Here is a 17,116-nt window from a genome sequence, read left to right as displayed (position 1 = left end):
CGCCCCTGGGCCGCATGGCCGGTTTGGCAGTGCTGTATTTTTCAACAAAGGAGAAATTATTATCTTCATCGGTGTTCTTGAAATGATTAGCATCTTTTGGCGCTTGCGATAATACAGCCACCCCCCTCAGGTAGGCATCGGAGCCTCCCTGACTGAGTTTTACAACAAAATCAATAATAACAAGGTCACAAACTGTGTAGCCTTCTATGGGTTCCAGGTATGGGCTACAGAATTACAGCATAGCCCCAGGCAGCACTAAGGGTGTGTGAACGCCTTCATCCATTCTGGTCAGACCTTGGAGTGCCTGCTCTGGGGGTGATAAGTGCTGTGGTGCAGAACCATAGAACCAATTCTGGGACAGCACAGGATAGGGTCCTCCAAGCCTGCAGGGTGTGGATCGTAATGATGCTCACCAGGATCACTGTGCTGAGTGCAGGGTGGGGGTGGTGGTGGCAGGTGTATGACCGCCCCGCCATGCCCACCCCATTTCAGGGCTAAATTGTGCAAAACTACGTCTTAGCCAAAGGTTCAAATAAAGCAAGGCCTGGAATCAATTTTGCTGATTTTGTTAAGGAAGACCTTTAAAAGTTTGATATTGAGATAACATGGAAGACGTGCTGTTACTAGTGAGAATCAACACTCTGGGAGCGGACAGTGTGATTTCTGGGTGTCACCATAATTCTCTGGAAGAGCCGCAGGGTGTGCCTGCTTTAGATGTTAAGGACAGTGGGTTGGCCAGCTTTAGTGTGTTTGCCTAATTGGAAGAATTAAAAGGAGTAAGGATAAAGAGTGAGGATCTCCATTCTCTTAAGATCACTGTGTTTGCCTACCTGTCTCCACTGGCTCTCCTGGTCAGGGTCCTGGGTTGTCTTTTGAGGGACATAATGAAGATTAAGACTTAGGTCCCAGTTTACTTCCTGAAGAGGTAGAAGAGACATCAGTGGGAAAGATTCCAATTAGTGCCATCTGACATGGGCCCTAGAGGAACAATGGAAGGGTTCTCTGCTGTAGAGAATCATTGAGTACCATTTTGCAGGTAGGTAAGTCGGGTGCAGAAAGTAATTTACCGACAGTTCCAAGGCTGCATCAGAGCTAGAGTTAGAATCTGGGTGACTCCTCCACCAACCCAAACTGGTTGCTATAGTGTAGACCAGGGGTCAGTAAACTGTAGGCAGCAGGCTAAATGTGGCCCACGGCTCATTTCTGTAAAATGAAGTTTTACGGGAGCAGTCACACTCATTCATTTACATATTGTCCTGTTTCACTCCAGTGTCAGAGTTGAGTACTCATGACAGAAAATGCATGAGGCACAACGCCTAAAATACTATCAAGCCTATTTTAGAAGACGTTTGCTGAGTCCTGGTGTAGACAATAGGAGCATAATTTCAGGAACCAGCTGTAATCCACTTGACCCCCGTGACCCTGCTGCTTTTGATCTGCTTTCCCTTTCTTCCTGGCTGTTGTCAGTGACATGAGATCTTTTCCACCACCAACGGGAGGACCTTGTAAACGAACCTTTCACAGACCCATAGTGGAACAATCACTTATGATGAAAAGTTTTAAATGTTGGTTTCAAATGCCCCTGTCGGTTTTACCGCCCAATTCAACATCGACTCTGAAAATGTAGCCAAGTGGAGAGAGCTTATCTTGCCTGCCCTCTGCCTTTGAAGACCGATTTTATTTTTGAAGCCTTTAACAGGTGTTGGTTTAATAGACTTGTGCTGTATTAAGTTCTCCTTGCCACAGAGGGCCGCCTAGGGGGTAAACCGACACGGGGTGGAGGTGGGCACTGGGGATCAGCACCGCACCTTCCCTGGCCCCACAGCTGCAGAGCCCTTCTCACTTGGTTTCAGTGGTGGAGAGAGCCTGGGTGTCCCTCTGCAGCTCTCCGTTCCCCAAGAATCAAGGCAGCCAATCCTCCCTCAGTTACACATCCTTAAAGACATGATCTCAGAGGAACTATTCTTTCCACCCAGAATATCCATGAGTAAGGACTTGAGCTTCCCTGCCTCGTTTGCTGAGAGTCCAGAGGCACAAAGCCCTCTGGAGAGTTGCTCGCACAGGCCTCCAGGAAGCTGATACAAAAGCTAGGCCTAGCTGAGGCCGGTCATGCAGATGGGTCTGAGGAGACCAGGAAATAGCCAGCTAGCATTCAGACCCAGCCAAGCTTTGCCGAGGGCTTATGGATTGAATCCAGGACTGTGTCCTTAAAATTCTGCTGGGAGAGCCTCTGAGATGGCACGCCTGATAGTCCTGCCCTTCTGAATTTGCATTTGAGTTCCTCTTGCTTCTCAGCTGTGTGACCTCAGGAGAATCCCAGCAGATCTTCAAGCCTCAGTTTCTTTAACTATTAAGTACAGAGATTAATAGTACTTACCCCTTTAGGATGCTCTGTGATTTCCCTGTGGCTTCACCCAGGGCCTGTTGCATACAGGTGTTGAGTTATTGGTCAGCTGTTGCTAAAGAGAACTTGAGCAAAGATCTAGAAGTTACTAAGAGAAGTGTGGGCCTTCTTGGGAACTGGACAGTCAGTTACATTAAAGGAGAGACATGATGACCACCTCCGTGTTGCAAGTGGCATTCAAAATCTGGGAGTTTCTTGAAAGAGGACCACCTGATGGAATCAGGGCAGCAAACACATTTTCACAGCTGTGTACTCTCAAGGGGGTAGGAGGGCTTCCCCTGAATACTGCCACCACGTTGGCTCTGGCATTTATGGATGGGTGTCTGGAGGGGGCATCTTGGGTAAGCCGACTTCCCGGGATCGGGTAGGATAGGGTTTGGTGGGCTGTGGTCAGGGTGTGCACATAAGCCACATTTACTGCGGGAGTGAGGAGGGGAATGTAATGCATCTGGTTGGGGATCCGTCAGTTCTCTGGCCGTGGAGTCCTGCAGAAGCTTTCGTCTGGGATTTGCTTTGAAGCACAGCTACTCAAGATGATACTCTCCAGCTGGAACACACTTATTTCATGCACAAAGCTGAGACTGAGGGCCCTGAGTCAACGATTTGTTGCTGAGAGAGGACTCAGGCCTGCCTGCTTTGCATTGAAATATGGCAGAGAAGTAGACAGGAACCAGTCATTTATTATATTTATTCATTCTTTTGCCAGAGCAGCTCCCGCAAACTAGATCCTGAGCCTGGCTCTGAGGATACAAATATGACTAATAAAAACAAGAACTGGTTTTATTGAGCAACTGTTTTGTGTCAGGTCACATCACCCGGGGGGGTATAGGAACTTCACACCTTGCTTTATAGCGGAGGCTCCTCTCAAGGTTCACACCTAAAAGTTGTGTAACTGGGATTTGAACTCAGGCAGGGCAGTGCTAATGGCAGGTTCTTCAGTGCTATGCCAAGTGCCAGCCCAGGATGAACTCCTGGCCTTGGGTGGAGTTGTCACGGTCCACAGAGATCTCTAACACAGTGTGATTTTTTTTTTTGCCATGTTGGGGGTGGGTGGGTAGAGTCTACAGGAGCACAGAACTGTGTGGCCAGTTTTCCAGAGTGCAGGAGTTCAGGAAGAATTTGATCAGGGCTTTAAATTTTTTTTTAATTTTATTCATTTTATGATAGGCACACAGTGGAGAGAGAGAGAGAGAGAGAGGCAGAGACACAGGCAGAGGGAGAAGCAGGCTCCATGCACCGGGAGCCCGACGTGGGACTCGATCCCGGGTCTCCAGGATCACGCCCTGGGCCAAAGATAGGCGCTAAACCGCTGCGCCACCCAGGGATCCCTGATCAGGGCTTTGAGCTAGAGCATAGAGCAGAGAGATCAGTCCGGGGGGCGGGGGGAGACGGCAGTGCATCCTCAGCAGCTGGGACCAGCAGTGTTGAAGCCCTGAGGACCTGTGAAGGTCTAAGTGTATTGTGTTGTCTGGGCAGTACTACCACTGGGCCACTGACACGCTTTCTTTCCTTCACGTTCCCTGACTGAACTCATCTGCTTAATGATTTTCTTCTGTCTCAATGCTGACAAGTCCCAAATCTCTGAGATTCAGAAATTCAACTTGTATTCATTTTTTATGAATCATTCCACACGTACTTATTGAACACCTGTTATGTGCTTCACACTGTTCCAGTGGTTGGAGACACATTAGTGGACAGATCAGACAGGTATCTCCACCTTCCTTGAGCCATATCCTGGTGGGAGAGAAGGTGTTAAACTTAGAAATAAGCATATTACTGAATATATAGGTGATAATTAGAGCTTTTGAGAAAAATAAAGCAGGCAAGGGAGTGGAAAGTGTGTGTTAGAGAGAGATGGGCAGGAGGAGTCTGTGGGTTTAGAGAACCTGGCCAGGGAAGCCTCATTGCAAAGGCGATGTGTGAATAAAGATGGGAAGGATGTAAGGGTATGACACCTGTGCATCTGAGGGGGCGGAGCATTCCAAGCAGAAAGGCAAGTGCAAGGGTTCTAAGATGTGTGTGTGCCTGCTTATCTGAGGGCCGTGTGGGGTGGTGTGTACAGTGGAATGAGGCAGCAGAGCGGGTGTGTGGCAGTCACGTGGGCTTTGGAGACCACTGTGAGGACTTAGTCCTACATGAGATGCAAGAGTCATCGTTTTGAGTGGTAGGCAGTGGATTCTTGTGAACTGACTTGGGTGTTTTGTTTTATTTTTAAATTGCGGTAAAATACACGTAGCACAAAATTTCATCAGTTTTCAAGTGTATAGTTCAGTAGTGTTAAATACGCTCGTGTTGTACAGCTGATCTCCAGAGCTATTTCCATCCTGCAAACCTAAAACTGTCTACCCATTCAACAGTTCCCCATTCCTACCTTCTCCAGCCCTTGGTAAGAACTACTTTACTTTGTTTCGGTGACTTTGACTACTCCAGATTACCTCCTAGAAGTGAAATCATACAGCATTTGTCTTTTTGTGACTGGCTTATTTCACTTAGCGTGAAGTCCTCAGGATTCATGCTCGTTGTATAACACGTGGGTCAGAATTTCCTTTTTAAGGCTGAAATTAGTGCATTGTACGTGTAGAGTGTGCTGTGTTTATTCATCCTTCGATGCACATTTGGGTTGCTTCACCTTTTGGCTATTATGAATAATGCTGCTATGAACATGGGTGTGCTTATATCTCTTTGAGATCTGCTTTCAGTTTTTTTGGATATATAGCCAGAAGTGGTACCGCTGGGTTGTGTGATATTTAATGTTTTGAGGAACCACTATACCATTTTCTTCAACATGGCACCAGGGTTCCCATTTCTCCACATTCTTGTCCACATTCTTGTTTTTTTTTGTTTTGTTTTGTTTTTAATAGTACCAATTGTATGAGTATGAGGTTATTGATGTTGAGTTTTCACGTCCCGCTGGCCATTTGCATGTCTTCTTTGGAGAAACATCTGTTCAAGTCCTTTGCCCATTTTTTAATTGGGTTGTTTGGGGTTTTTTTGTTGTTGAGCTTTAGGAGTTCTTTATGTATTCTGGATATTAATCCCTTATCAGATACATGATTTACAAATGTTTTTCCCCCATTCCTTGGGATGGCTTAACAGGTTCTCTCAGGTTACTGGGTTGGGAGTAGTCCACACACACATAGGGATGGCAGGCACACCCTCTAGCCTGCTAACCAGGTTATCTTCAGATCTGCAGACTAGAATATTTAGCATCACTGTTTGATGCAGCCCCCAGCTCTCCTCTCCAGGTCCTCTGGGCCTGTCTCTTACTCTTGTCTTCTGTCTGTGTTGCTGCCCCCTCTCTTGAACCATGGTGACATGGAGTCCCTATTCCCCAGGTTGGCCTGGGAAGCCTCGCCTGCTGTGCTCTGCCTGCCTCCCAGCTCCTGGCCTGGGTCTTCCCAGTGTCCGCCTCCAGCCCCTGGAGTTGGCCCCCACACCCTGCTCGGGGCAGAACTCAGCACTGCCCCTGGCACGTTGTGTCCCCGGTGCCTGTCACCCTCACTCTCACGCCCGGTTGTGTCTCGTCCCTGGGGCTGCCTCTTGGGCCAACTGGGGACGTCTACGGCATGTGAAAGAGCCGCCTCCTCATCACCAAGTCCTTCTTCCGCAGTGGGCCTGGTGCACCTAGGGGCCCACAACCTGTTTGAATCCATGAACAAACAGACCGGCAAGAAAGACCAAAAAAGGTATAGGATGAAGGGCAGAGACAGAGGAGAGAGACGAGGCACAATGGGAGAAGCGTCAGGGGGGCTCCCAGCTGTCCCGTGGCCCCTTCCTCTGTGTACAGTCCCTTTTTGCATGACTTCGGGCCACGGGTGCTCCTTGCCTGCTTTCTTCACATCCTCTATTCCTGGCTCCCTGGTCCTGCATTCACAGTTCCTTGGATGAGGCTCAGCTCTGTTGCCTTTCTTGTTCTTCTTTTCCCATACTTAACATAATAAAGGTTTTCTTTTCTTTTTCCCTTTTTCTTTTGGAGGCAGAAAACTGAAGAGACCATCTTTATTAAGAACATAATAAAGAACTCAAAGGACAGAGCTTTGGCAGGGAGAGGACGCAGAGGGAAAAATGGCCTTTCATTCTGGGGAGACTTCCCTGTGTGGGGAGTTGCGCTCTTGTAAATGGATTTTTGGGTTCAGGGCCTGGGAGAGTTGCAGAAAAAAACAAAGGAGTGGACAAGCAGCCCCAGAGCTTCTGGGAAAGAGAGCCTTGTTTATGCCTGTTGGAACCGATTTGGTCAAGTGTTTGTTTAAAAGAGATGCCACTTGGTAAGCGACGCCTGGCCTCCTTGTGTCGTGTTCAAGAATGCTTTGATTGGCCAGGGACCCTGACACTGTTGACTCAGAAACTGGCCTGAGTGAGTGCCTGGAACTGGAGGCCCAACAGTACCACCCAACAGATTCTGAAGTATCTGAATATTGGGATTTAAGGCTGCTGTGGTTTGATTCTGCCTGGCACAGCCAAACCCACAATTGGGGGCAGGGGTCCCCGTAGCCTCCAGCCTTGGCTAGCATTTGTTATCTTTTTCTTGATTGATAAATTTTGGTTAGTTGGTTAAGTTCAGGGGTTTCCAGAAAGAGGACTATAGGTGCAAATAAGTCATGGTGGTAAAATGCCTTTTTTGGGTGGGGATTAAGCACTCTGAACACTTAGGTTAACATCTGCTTTCGTGTGGTTTCAGCTGGGTGATCCATGTCTCTAAAAGAAGAGGTCACGGCCCCATCTTCCATACGAGGAAACCGAGGAACAAAGCTATCAAGAGGGTAGAGTCAGGAGGGTCAGATTCAATCCAGATTCTACCTGGATCTAATTCCAGGTAGACTGAGCATCAATCCTGTTCTTAGGTTGTCAGAATCGTGCCATTAAAAAAAAAATCCCTTGTGCCTGTCCTCACATGTGGCAAAACATGAGGTGTGTGATGAGCATTAAGTTGGATTAGACCTGAACTCTGGGCTATGGTGCCTGCAGTCCCATAAGTGATGGGCTTGGGCTGCATTCTGAAGATTCTAGATGAGAACCCCACCAGGAGCTGGTTGGTTTCACCAGGAACATTCTTTATGGGAATGCACACTTGTGAGTTCTGAGTTCTGGCTCGGTGTTCTCTGCCTGGTGTACATAACCCCTGCATTCTTGTCCTTGGGGAGAGCAGCCGAGGCTTTGAACTTGGGCAGACAAACATGTCACTGCCAGGAAATTCGATCTTCTGTCTAGCACCCAGCCAGCAGGTGATAACTTTGCAGAAAGAAGAAGAGGAGACCTCATTTGAAGAGCAGCACCACTTTGAGAATTATCTGAATCAGGGAAGAAGGTGTCTGAAAGAAACAGTGGGGAAAATGTTGTTTCTCTGCAAACAGACAGACTCCAGTCCCCTCCCTCTTTGTGTTTCAGGCAGCACAATAAGATCCGCGGTGCGGAGGGGAGTCAGCTGAAGGCTTACCTTTCCCTGGAGGTGCTGGACCTGAGCTCGAACAACATCACGGAGATCCGGAACACCTGCTTTCCGCACGGGCTGCGCATAAAGGAGCTGTAAGTGCCCCTGCTCTGCCGTCTGCACCCGGGGTGGGTGCAGAGCATGGGTTTCCCTCTCCCCCGTGCCCAGGCTGAGCCTGGGTGGGGAGGTGCTGGGCATGCACCTTTGGCTTTCCTCAGCAGGGCAGAGGGCGGGGGACCCCGGTCCACTGTCTTCTGTGTGCGTGTTTGTGGAGCATCCCCTACGTAAGCAGCATTCTTCTTCTTCTCCTCCTCCTCCTCCTCGTCCTCGTCCTCGTCCTCGTCCTCCTCCTCCTCCTCCTCCTCCTTCTCCTCCTTCTCCTCCTTCTTCCTTCTTTCTTCTTCTTCTTCTTCTTCTTCTTCTTCTTCTTCTTCTTCTTATCCTTCTTCTCCTTCTTCTTCTTCTTCTTTCTTCTTCTTCTTCTTCTTCTTCTTCTTCTTCTTCTTCTTCTTCTCCTCTCCTCCTCCTCCTCCTCCTCCTCCTCCTCCTTCTTCTTCTTCTCCTCCTTCTCCTCCTTCTCCTCCTTCTTCTTTCTTCTCCTTCTTTCTTCTTCTTCTTCTTCTTCTTCTTCTTCTTCTTCTTCTTCTTCTTCTTCTTTTTTCTTCTTTCTTCTTCTTTCTTCTTCTTCTTCTTCTTCTTCTTCTTCTTCTTCTTCTTCTTCTTCTTCTTCTTCTTCTTCTCTTCCTCCTCCTCCTCCTCCTCCTTCTCCTTCTTCTCCTTCTTCTCCTCCTTCTTCTCCTTCTTCTTTCTTCTTCTTCTCCTTCTTTCTTCTCCTTCTTCTCCTTCTTCTCCTTCTTCTCCTTCTTCTCCTTCTTCTTTTCCTCCTTCTCCTCCTTCTCCTCCTTCTCCTCCTCCTCCTCCTCCTCCTTCTTCTTCTTCTTTCTTCTTCTTTCTTCTTCTGTTTTTTTTTTTAATTTCAGTTAGTTAACATATAGTGTATTATTAGTTTTAGAGGCAGAGGTCAGTGATTCATCAGGTGCATGTAACACCCAGTGCTCCGTATATCTCGTGGCCTCCTTAATGCCCATCACCCAGTTCCCCATCCCTCCACCTGCCTCCCCTCCAGCAACCCTCACTTTGCTTCTGTGGTTAAGAGTCTCTTATGGTTTGTCTCCCTCTCTGAATTCAGCTTGTTTTATTTTTTTCCTGTCTTCCCCTTTGATCCTCTGTTTTGTTTCTTAGATTCCACACGTGGGTGAGATCATATGATAATTGTCTTCCTCTGTTTGACTGGCTTTGCTCAGCATAATACCCTCTGGTTCCATCTACACCATTGCAAATGGCAAGATTTCATTCTTTTTGCAGGCTGAGTAGTATACCTGTGAGTGAGTGAGTGTGTGTGTGTGTGTGTGTGTGTGTGTGTGTGTGTACACACCACGTCATGATCCATTCATCTGTCGAGGGACTTCCAGGCTCTTTCCAAAGTCTGACTATTGTGGACATTTTTGCTGAGCAGCATTTTCCTGACTGCATAGATGGAAGCTGAGGCTGGGAGGGGGTGAAGCAGCCTCACAGACCCATCCCTTGAGAGGAGCCCCTAGCTCTCAGGTACCGGTGCAGCTGGAGGACAAGGCCTGTGTCCTCTCTCATTGCCTGGACTGCCTCCCAGGAGGGGTAGGAGGGAAGGTTCAGGGGTATGTAGCAAATGGCCCTGCAGGGAGGCCTCGCTGCCGAGGCTTATGCGGTGGGTGCTGATCTTCGTGGCACCCCACTCCTGAAGCCTGGTGTGAGCGCTCTTCGAGGACGTGCGTACTCCCACATCTGGGTTCCCAGGACCTCCTAGACCTTTGTGTTGGTGAGTGTCCCCTTTGCCTATGCTGACACCCCTTCACACACCCAGTGCGTGGTGGAAGGGAGGAGGCACCACTCAAACCTGTTGAGCTTACTGTTTATTGGCAGAAAAATGTTGCTTTGGGGGAGAAACTAAAAACCCCGGCTCCAGAGATGTCTTCGAATGACACGTGAGTTTTCATTCCCCGCGTCATTCCTCATCCTGACTCATTTTGGGGCTCGTTCATGAGGGTGTCGGGAGTTTTCTTGACCCCTCTGTTCAGGGAAGCCAAGGTATGGTACCCAGGTTTTCCCGAGATCCCAAGGAGGGGATGTGATTTCTCTCTTAAGCTGCATCAGGGCACCAGAATTGGAAATGGGGGGGGCCCTGGCCTTTGTAAAGCCAGGGTGACCGTGCTGAGCCCCGCACTCAGGGCTTTCCAGAAGTGTCCTGTTGCCACCTGGCACTCCCTTGCTTGGGACAAAGAAACCAGCAGCCCCTGGACTGAATTGCGGTGACCTCTCGCTGTACAAAAGCAGGAGGGACTTTCTACTCTGGCAGCTCCTGGCCCATGTACCTCCATCATACAGACTGTCCCCCTCAAATGTGCGGTGTCAGGAGCAAGCATTCCAGCCCTGCGTGCACAGAAGCCCCGTGTGCCCTGGCCTGGGCCACCGCCTGACAGAGGAGTGAGAAACGCCTCATCCCCTTCCCGTCTCTGGTGAAGCCAATTCTCTCTGGTCTTTTCCCTTTATGCTTTAGCTGCAAAGAAGCAGCATTTGTCCGGGGAAGGTGGAAGGAATGTGGCAGTAGCGGGAGCTTCTGCCAGGAATGACCTATTGCTCTTTCCTTTCCTCCCTCCTTTCCCTTCTTTTTATTAGCTGATGGGGTGAGCGCACAGCGGACTCACAGGTACAATCCGTATGTCCCGGTGTGCTGGGAGCGGAAGTGCCCTTTACAGACATGATCCTGCGGGAGGACGTCCCATTGACGAGTTGCTTGTTGTCCAGAGGGACCCTGGGCAGGTCTGCTTAACGAGTGTCTCTCTGATACACTTAACACGATTAAGATGACTTGGTTTCTACACGCTTAGGAGAGTGTAGACACGGATCTAAAGTGGTACAGTGAGACCCACTTTAACGGGGGGTTTAGCGCCGCTTTCAGCCCAGGGCGTGATCGTGGGGATCCAGGATCGGGTCCCACATCGGGCTCCCTGCATGGAGCCTGCTTCTCCCTCTGCCCCCCTCTCTGTCTCTCTTTCTCTCTCTCTCTGTCTCTCATGAGTAAATTAATAAAAATCTAAAAAAATAAAATTCAGGCTGGTAGGGCGCCTGAGAGGCTCCGCTGAGCATCCGACTCCTGATTTCGGCTCAGGTCATGATCTCAGGGGTCAGGAAGCCGAGCCCCGAGTTGGGCTCCCCACTCAGCAGGGTCCCGACTAGAGATTCTCTCCTCTCCCTCTGCCCTCCCACCTGCTCATGGGTGCGCACACGCTCCCTCTGAAATAAGTCAATCCTTTTAAGAAGTAAATACACTGTAAGGCTGCGTCTCTAACTTATTAAATCGGTTCTGACTGTGCCTGCAAGTCGGCTTTCTGATTCCTAGGGCTTTTCCTGCCGACTTCGAACCCTGGGTCTCAGTGGGCGTTGAGGGAATCCCACGGGTGGCTGTGCAGCGGGCTGGACACTGAGGGTGCTGGGGTGCTGGGACCAGTGACATCGGCCCTGCCCCCCGGCGGAGGCAGCCCTGGCCACCAGCACAGCGTGCACCAGGCTGAAGTGACCATCCGTCAGGGCCTGAAGGGCGTGGTCCTGACGCACCAGTTTCCTGCTCCCCTGCCCGGGAGTAAAGGCGATGAATGTGCCCTCGGACACCTGTCCCCGTGGGTGTGTTTAGCTTTTGTCCCCAGCTCAGCGAGGTCTGGCGTCTGCACCAGGCTGAGGAAGGCCCTCTCCTGACCATGACATTTTCTGCCCTGTCGCCGTTCCAGCAGCCTGGCAAGCAACCGGATTGGCACCCCGGAGTCAGGAGCATTTGATGGCCTCTCACGGTGGCTGGTAACGCTCCGCTTGAGCCAAAACAGGACCACCCAGCTTCCTATGAAAGCATCCACGCTCCCAGGCTGCCACAGCTGCGAGGACGGACACCTGCACTTTGACTAAGGTCAGCCACGCTCCATGGAGGCCAGATTTCCCCATGGCCCTCGCTGCACACGCAACCCCTTCCTCACTGCTCCTCGGCCAGACCCTGCGTCAACTATCACTCATGGCCCTACGGTGACTCCGCATAAAAGCAGATTAGAAGCTGGGTCTGGTGCCTGTGGGCTGCCGCAGGTTGTGGAGGAATCGAGATCCACTGAGGATATACATGCTTGTCCGCATGGGCACTTTCCAAAATGAGATGAGGAATCCTGCTGCTTAGCTGATCCTGCCTGATGCTCAGGCCGCGCGGGTTGGGGTGTTTATCTCCGGGGTTTCCGCGTGTGTGTTTTCTCTAAAGTCCCATAAAGTCTCTACTGTGGACGCTGTGGCATCCAGCACCTTCTGAGCAGTCTGAGATGAAGTTAGTGTAGCCAGAGGTAGTGAGCAAGAGGCGGGCCATTGTCCTCACTTGCTAAATCCTATAAGGTGGCTATTGTTTTGCTTTTTTGTTTGTTTGTTTTTATTTATTATTCACTCATGAGAGACCTAGAGACGGGCAGAGGCAGAGGGAGACGCAGGCTCGCCGAGGGGAGCCCAATGCGGGACTCGATCCCAGGACCTCGGGAGCATGACCTGAGCCGAAGGCAGACGTTGAACCGCTGGGCCTCCCAGGTGCCGCTTCTTGAGAAAGGATTTGTTTAGTTTTTTGATTTCCAAAGCTGAGAGCCCTCCCAGGATGGCGCGATGTTTTCGTTTTCTTGCGTCCTCCTTACATCACAAGAGTATCTCAGGAAAACAAGCCAGTGTCGGAGCCTGGGTCTGAACAGAACAGCAACTGTTCAGAGCCAGGTTCAGCGGCAGGACGGGGCGCCCACCCCAGCGCCATCACACCTGTGCTTCACTCGCTCACACACGTGCTGTCACACACACACTCACCCCATGTGGGAGATCTCTGGTCCCTTCAGCTCTGGAGAAGGTCCCTCGATGCTCAGAAGGTCGTGTGAGGGAGCAGAGTCATGATGAGACACCGTACAAGTATTTGGGGAAAACCGAGGGCTTTCTGGTCAGCCTGGGATCCCCCCTCTTCCCCTCGTGTTACTAATGGATCCAGCCCACCCGGCTCCCTGAATTTTTTTGGTGAACTGTGCTTTTGTCATGTGGAGTTGGACGCCACGTGGACGTCGCTTCATCCCCTCCTCGCCCACATGCACCAACTCCTCTCCATCCGTAGAGACCCCGGCTCATGCCTCCCCTGGGAAAGTCATTGCCATTTGCTACCCAGTGCTTAGGTTTCTCCCAGGTCGAGGCATCTGGCATGGATTGCTCCTGCTGAGCTAAGGGACACCTCACCTAAGACGTTCCCGTCCTGAGTCACACCCACCTCCTCACTGCAGGGTCCTGGGTGTTTGGGGAGGAAATGGAGCATTTGGGCATTTGGAGGCCTGGTGGGGCTGGCTTCTGGGGAACCCTGCGCCCTCCTTTGTTCACGAGCCATGGCTTAGTCAGCATCGCTGCCTGCGGGGCAGGCAAGAGCAGCGTAAGACCCACGGGGACCCCCGCGGTCCATTTGGGCTTCGCCAGGACAGCCTCACCCCCATTTTCTTTGCTGGCTCAGAAACCCAGCTGGGCCTGCATGGGCACAGTTGTAGGTGGGGCACCTGTAGCGAGGCCTCTGAACCTGCTACCTTCATCCCTTCAGGGACCTGAGTAGGGATCGGATTCGGGTCATCGAGGGCCTGACATTCCAGGGGCTTGACGGTTTGGAGGCGCTAAAGCTCCAGCGAAACAGCATCAGCAAGCTCACGGATGGGGCCTTCTGGGGACTGTCCAGGACACATGTGCTGTGAGTGTGCTGTTGGGTTCCGGGCAGGGCCCCGGCTTCGTACAGGCGCTGCGGACCTGCGTGTGCTCATTGGGCCCACACTGCCCTGCAGGGATCACTTAGGGCTCTAGCCGCACCTGGCCCCCTGCCCTTTGGGTCTCAGGAGGCTGGGCACAGCTTAGTAGCTTCGGTGACTTTGCCCAATCTAAGGGTATTTTCCTCAGAGGTTAGGAAAATCTCGGGGCGCGGGGGGGGGCAGTTTTGGTGGGTTAGGTCAGGGAAGCAGGTTGGTGACGGTGGAAGAAGGAGCCATTGTGCTTGGGCTTCTGTCCCCTTGCCAAGTCCTCAGCGAGCAGTGGGGTGCAGAGTGGGCCTCCTCCTGCACCCTCCCCTCTCCCACGGCTACAGGGAGTTCCCTGTCTCCCTGTTTTGGATATGACCGTCTAGATGTGCAGGGGGGCCCCAAAACATGTGGTTCACCCTGGGAGATTTACTTGTGTTTAGTGAGCTAATCAAGCCGCTCGATGCAGGTGTTCCACTGTTATCAAGGGGGCACTTTTTCCACCCAGATGTGCACGGCCGCAGAGCTCGCTCGCCTGAGGCATGTAAAACAGAGAGGGGCAGAAAAGGCAGTTACTGATCTTCCGTTTTTAATTTTATTTATTTATTTATTTATTTATTTATTTATTTATTTATTTATTTATGATAGTCACAGGGAGAGAGAGAGAGAGGCAGAGACACAGGCAGAGGGAGAAGCAGGCTCCATGCACCGGGAGCCCGACGTGGGATCCGATCCCGGGTCCTCAGGATCGCGCCCCGAGCCAAAGGCAGGCGCCAAACCGCTGCGCCACTCAGGGATCCCTGATCTTCCATTTTTAATCATCTAAATTAGTTTCTTTTCAATGGGCAGTAACCTGTACTCTCATAACTGAGTAAAATCAGGGGGTACAGAAAAGTGCCTGTGGCCCCTTGCTCCCCATTCTCTCTTTACCCTGGTTCCCGTGAAGGGCAGTCCCTTGTAGCCCTTTCCTGGTTGGTTTTTCTTTTTTTTTTTTTTTTCTTTTTGAAGATTTTCTTTTTAAGTAATCTTTACACTGGGGCACCTGGGTGGCTCAGTGGTTGAGCATCTGCCTTTGGCTCAGGTCGTGATCCTGGGGTCCTGGGATCAAGTCCCCCATCAGGCTCCCCCACAATAAGCCTGCTTCTCTCTCTGCCTGTGTCTCTGCCTCTCATGAACAAATAAATACATTTTTTATATCTTATTTATTCATGAGAGAGAGAGGCAGAGGCACAGGCAGAGGGAGAAGCAGGCTCCATGCAGGGAGCCTGACGGGGGGACTCGATCCCGGGCTCCAGGATCAGGCCATGGGCTGAAGGCGGCGCTAAACCGCCGAGCCACCCGGGCTGCCCGAATAAATAAAACCTTGAGAAAAAGATGATCTCTACACCCAATGTGGGTCTCAAAGTCATGACTCCAAGATCAAGAGCCACAGGCTTCACTGACTGAGCCCACCAGGGACCCTTGGTTGGTTTACTTGTTGGTCGGTTTACTTCCCCCCGTCTTGTCGATCAGCTGGAGATGTGTTATGGTTAACGATGTGACTTGCTCGGGGACCTGCCACGCACACGCATGCACACACATGCACACGCACACATGCGTGCCTGCACACATCCGCCCTTCCAGACCGCAGGTCACGCTCGTGTCTTTTGTCATCTTTGCAACGGAGACAGAAAACAAAGACTCTCCGTCCCGATTCATCAGCTCCGCGCTATGCTCATTATCAAAAGTGCCTCTGATGACCCCCTATTCCCACCCACCCCAAACCCACCCACACTCTGCGAGGGGGGGGCATCGGCATTAGCACCGCGGTCTTGCTTCTCCTCCCTCACTTCCTGGTCCTTGGCTTGGCCGCTCGTCTGTTTCTATCTCTTCAAAAGCACTTTTTCGTGGCCTCCTGAAACCTTGTTCGAAACTTTGAAATCCGGGCGGTGGTGTGCCGAGATCTAAAGAGAGTTCTGGGAAGACGATGGAGCCCGCACGTGGCATTTGGTTTCTAGGTTGAGCAGGTACGCACAGGTCGAGGGTGATGAGGTGCCCGAGAGGTGATTCATACACGGAGCGTTCACCTTTCGAGCAGCAGCAGAAAGTGAGACAGAGAAAAAGAAATCCTGGTTGCCCGAAGGCCTTATAATACTGGGCATGGGGCAACCTAAGAATCAGTGACTTTTATTCGAGAAGCGAGTGCGGTGGGGCCGTCCTGGGCTGGGCTGTGCAGGCCCGAGAAGCGGGGTCAGGTGTCCTCACTGCAGCCCCTTGGTGCGAGTGGAGCCCTCAGCGCCGTGCAGAAATCCTAGCGCGGCATCGTCCTGTCGGCTGCTCCTGACAGCCTTGCCAAGGGGCTACCCTGGGGTCGCTCCATCTTACGGATGTTTCAGCCCCGATCGGCCAGCAAAGCAGCAGAACTGGGATTTAAATCCAAGTAGTCCGACCCCAGAGCTAAGGCGAGCCTCCAGATGCCAGGGTCCGCAGCCCACACGCGGTTAGCCAGGCCTGGGTTTGAAATCTGGCCCCTCGCAGCCTGCAGGGCTAAGGAATGAGTCTTACACGAGTTACCTACCTTCTCCCAGCCCCAGTTTTCTGATCTCTCGGGGGGGGGGGATACAAGTACCCCCGTTCTCTCTCCTTTCTCTTCCTTTCATGGGCTCGGCCATCTGCTGTGCCCTGAGCTTGGAACCCGTCTGCCCATTTGTGCGCCTGGTTCACGTGTACTCGGCGAAGGAAGGTCACCTCCAGGAAGTGTCCCCTCGCCCTCCGGCCTCGCGAGTCAGCCTGGGCGCTCACCGCCATCTGTTGGGCTTCCCCGACTTCCCCAATGTCCGACCCAGACGCACACACATAGATGCCCCCCTGCACCCCACCCCCCAGACCCCACGATCCTCGTCTGCGCTGTCGTCAGATCCTCAGTGCCCACTAGCGTGTGACCCGAGGACGTGATGGGTGTGCACATGAGAGCAGACCACCGGCGGGCCCGTCCTCCCCTGTGCGCTGTCGTTGCAGGCACCTGGAGTACAACAGCCTGGTGGAGGTGAACAGGGGTCGGCTCCGCGGCCTCCCGGCCCCGCACCAGCCCCACCGCAGCAGCAACTGCATCGCTCGCGTTGACCGTGAAGGCTGGAGCTTCTGCCCGCAGCTGCATGAGCCGCAGGTGTCCCGCTGTTGCTGTGTGTGGGGAGACTCGGGGACTCTGCTCGTGGGCGACCCTGCTGGGGTGGGAGAGCTCTAAGCCTGGTGGGTCCACAGCGGCCTGGGAAGCTCAGGCACTCAGGGGCGGGCAGGCCTGTGGCCTGTGTCGGGCTGGGACGGGGGACACAGCTCCGGCCAGCTGAGCCCTGAGCGGGACCTCGGTGCTTGGAGCTGGACTCCCTCCTGGTGGCCTGTCCACACCCCTGCGTTCAGATGAGCCGCAGCTCCGGGGTTGGCCCTGGAGAG

At 52.1% G+C, this 17,116-nt stretch overlaps 1 protein-coding gene across 1 annotated transcript in view; it reads left to right on the top strand.

Annotated features, from left to right (window-relative positions):
- The window catches only part of LOC129515896 (leucine-rich repeats and immunoglobulin-like domains protein 1), an 88,949-nt gene that overhangs the window by 40,080 nt on the left and 31,753 nt on the right, over window positions 1-17,116 (top strand). The window contains exons 3-6 of the mRNA XM_055335123.1: window positions 7,790-7,927; window positions 11,654-11,812; window positions 13,504-13,647; window positions 16,685-16,828. Of these exons, the coding sequence (XP_055191098.1) occupies window positions 7,790-7,927; window positions 11,654-11,812; window positions 13,504-13,647; window positions 16,685-16,828 (585 nt within the window). The remainder of the gene's footprint in view (window positions 1-7,789; window positions 7,928-11,653; window positions 11,813-13,503; window positions 13,648-16,684; window positions 16,829-17,116) is intronic.

The sequence above is a fragment of the Nyctereutes procyonoides genome, unplaced genomic scaffold (assembly GCF_905146905.1).
Source record: "Nyctereutes procyonoides isolate TBG_1078 unplaced genomic scaffold, NYPRO_anot_genome, whole genome shotgun sequence".
NCBI classification, from domain to species: Eukaryota; Metazoa; Chordata; class Mammalia; order Carnivora; family Canidae; genus Nyctereutes; species Nyctereutes procyonoides.
This window is presented reverse-complemented; position numbering and strand designations above follow the sequence as displayed.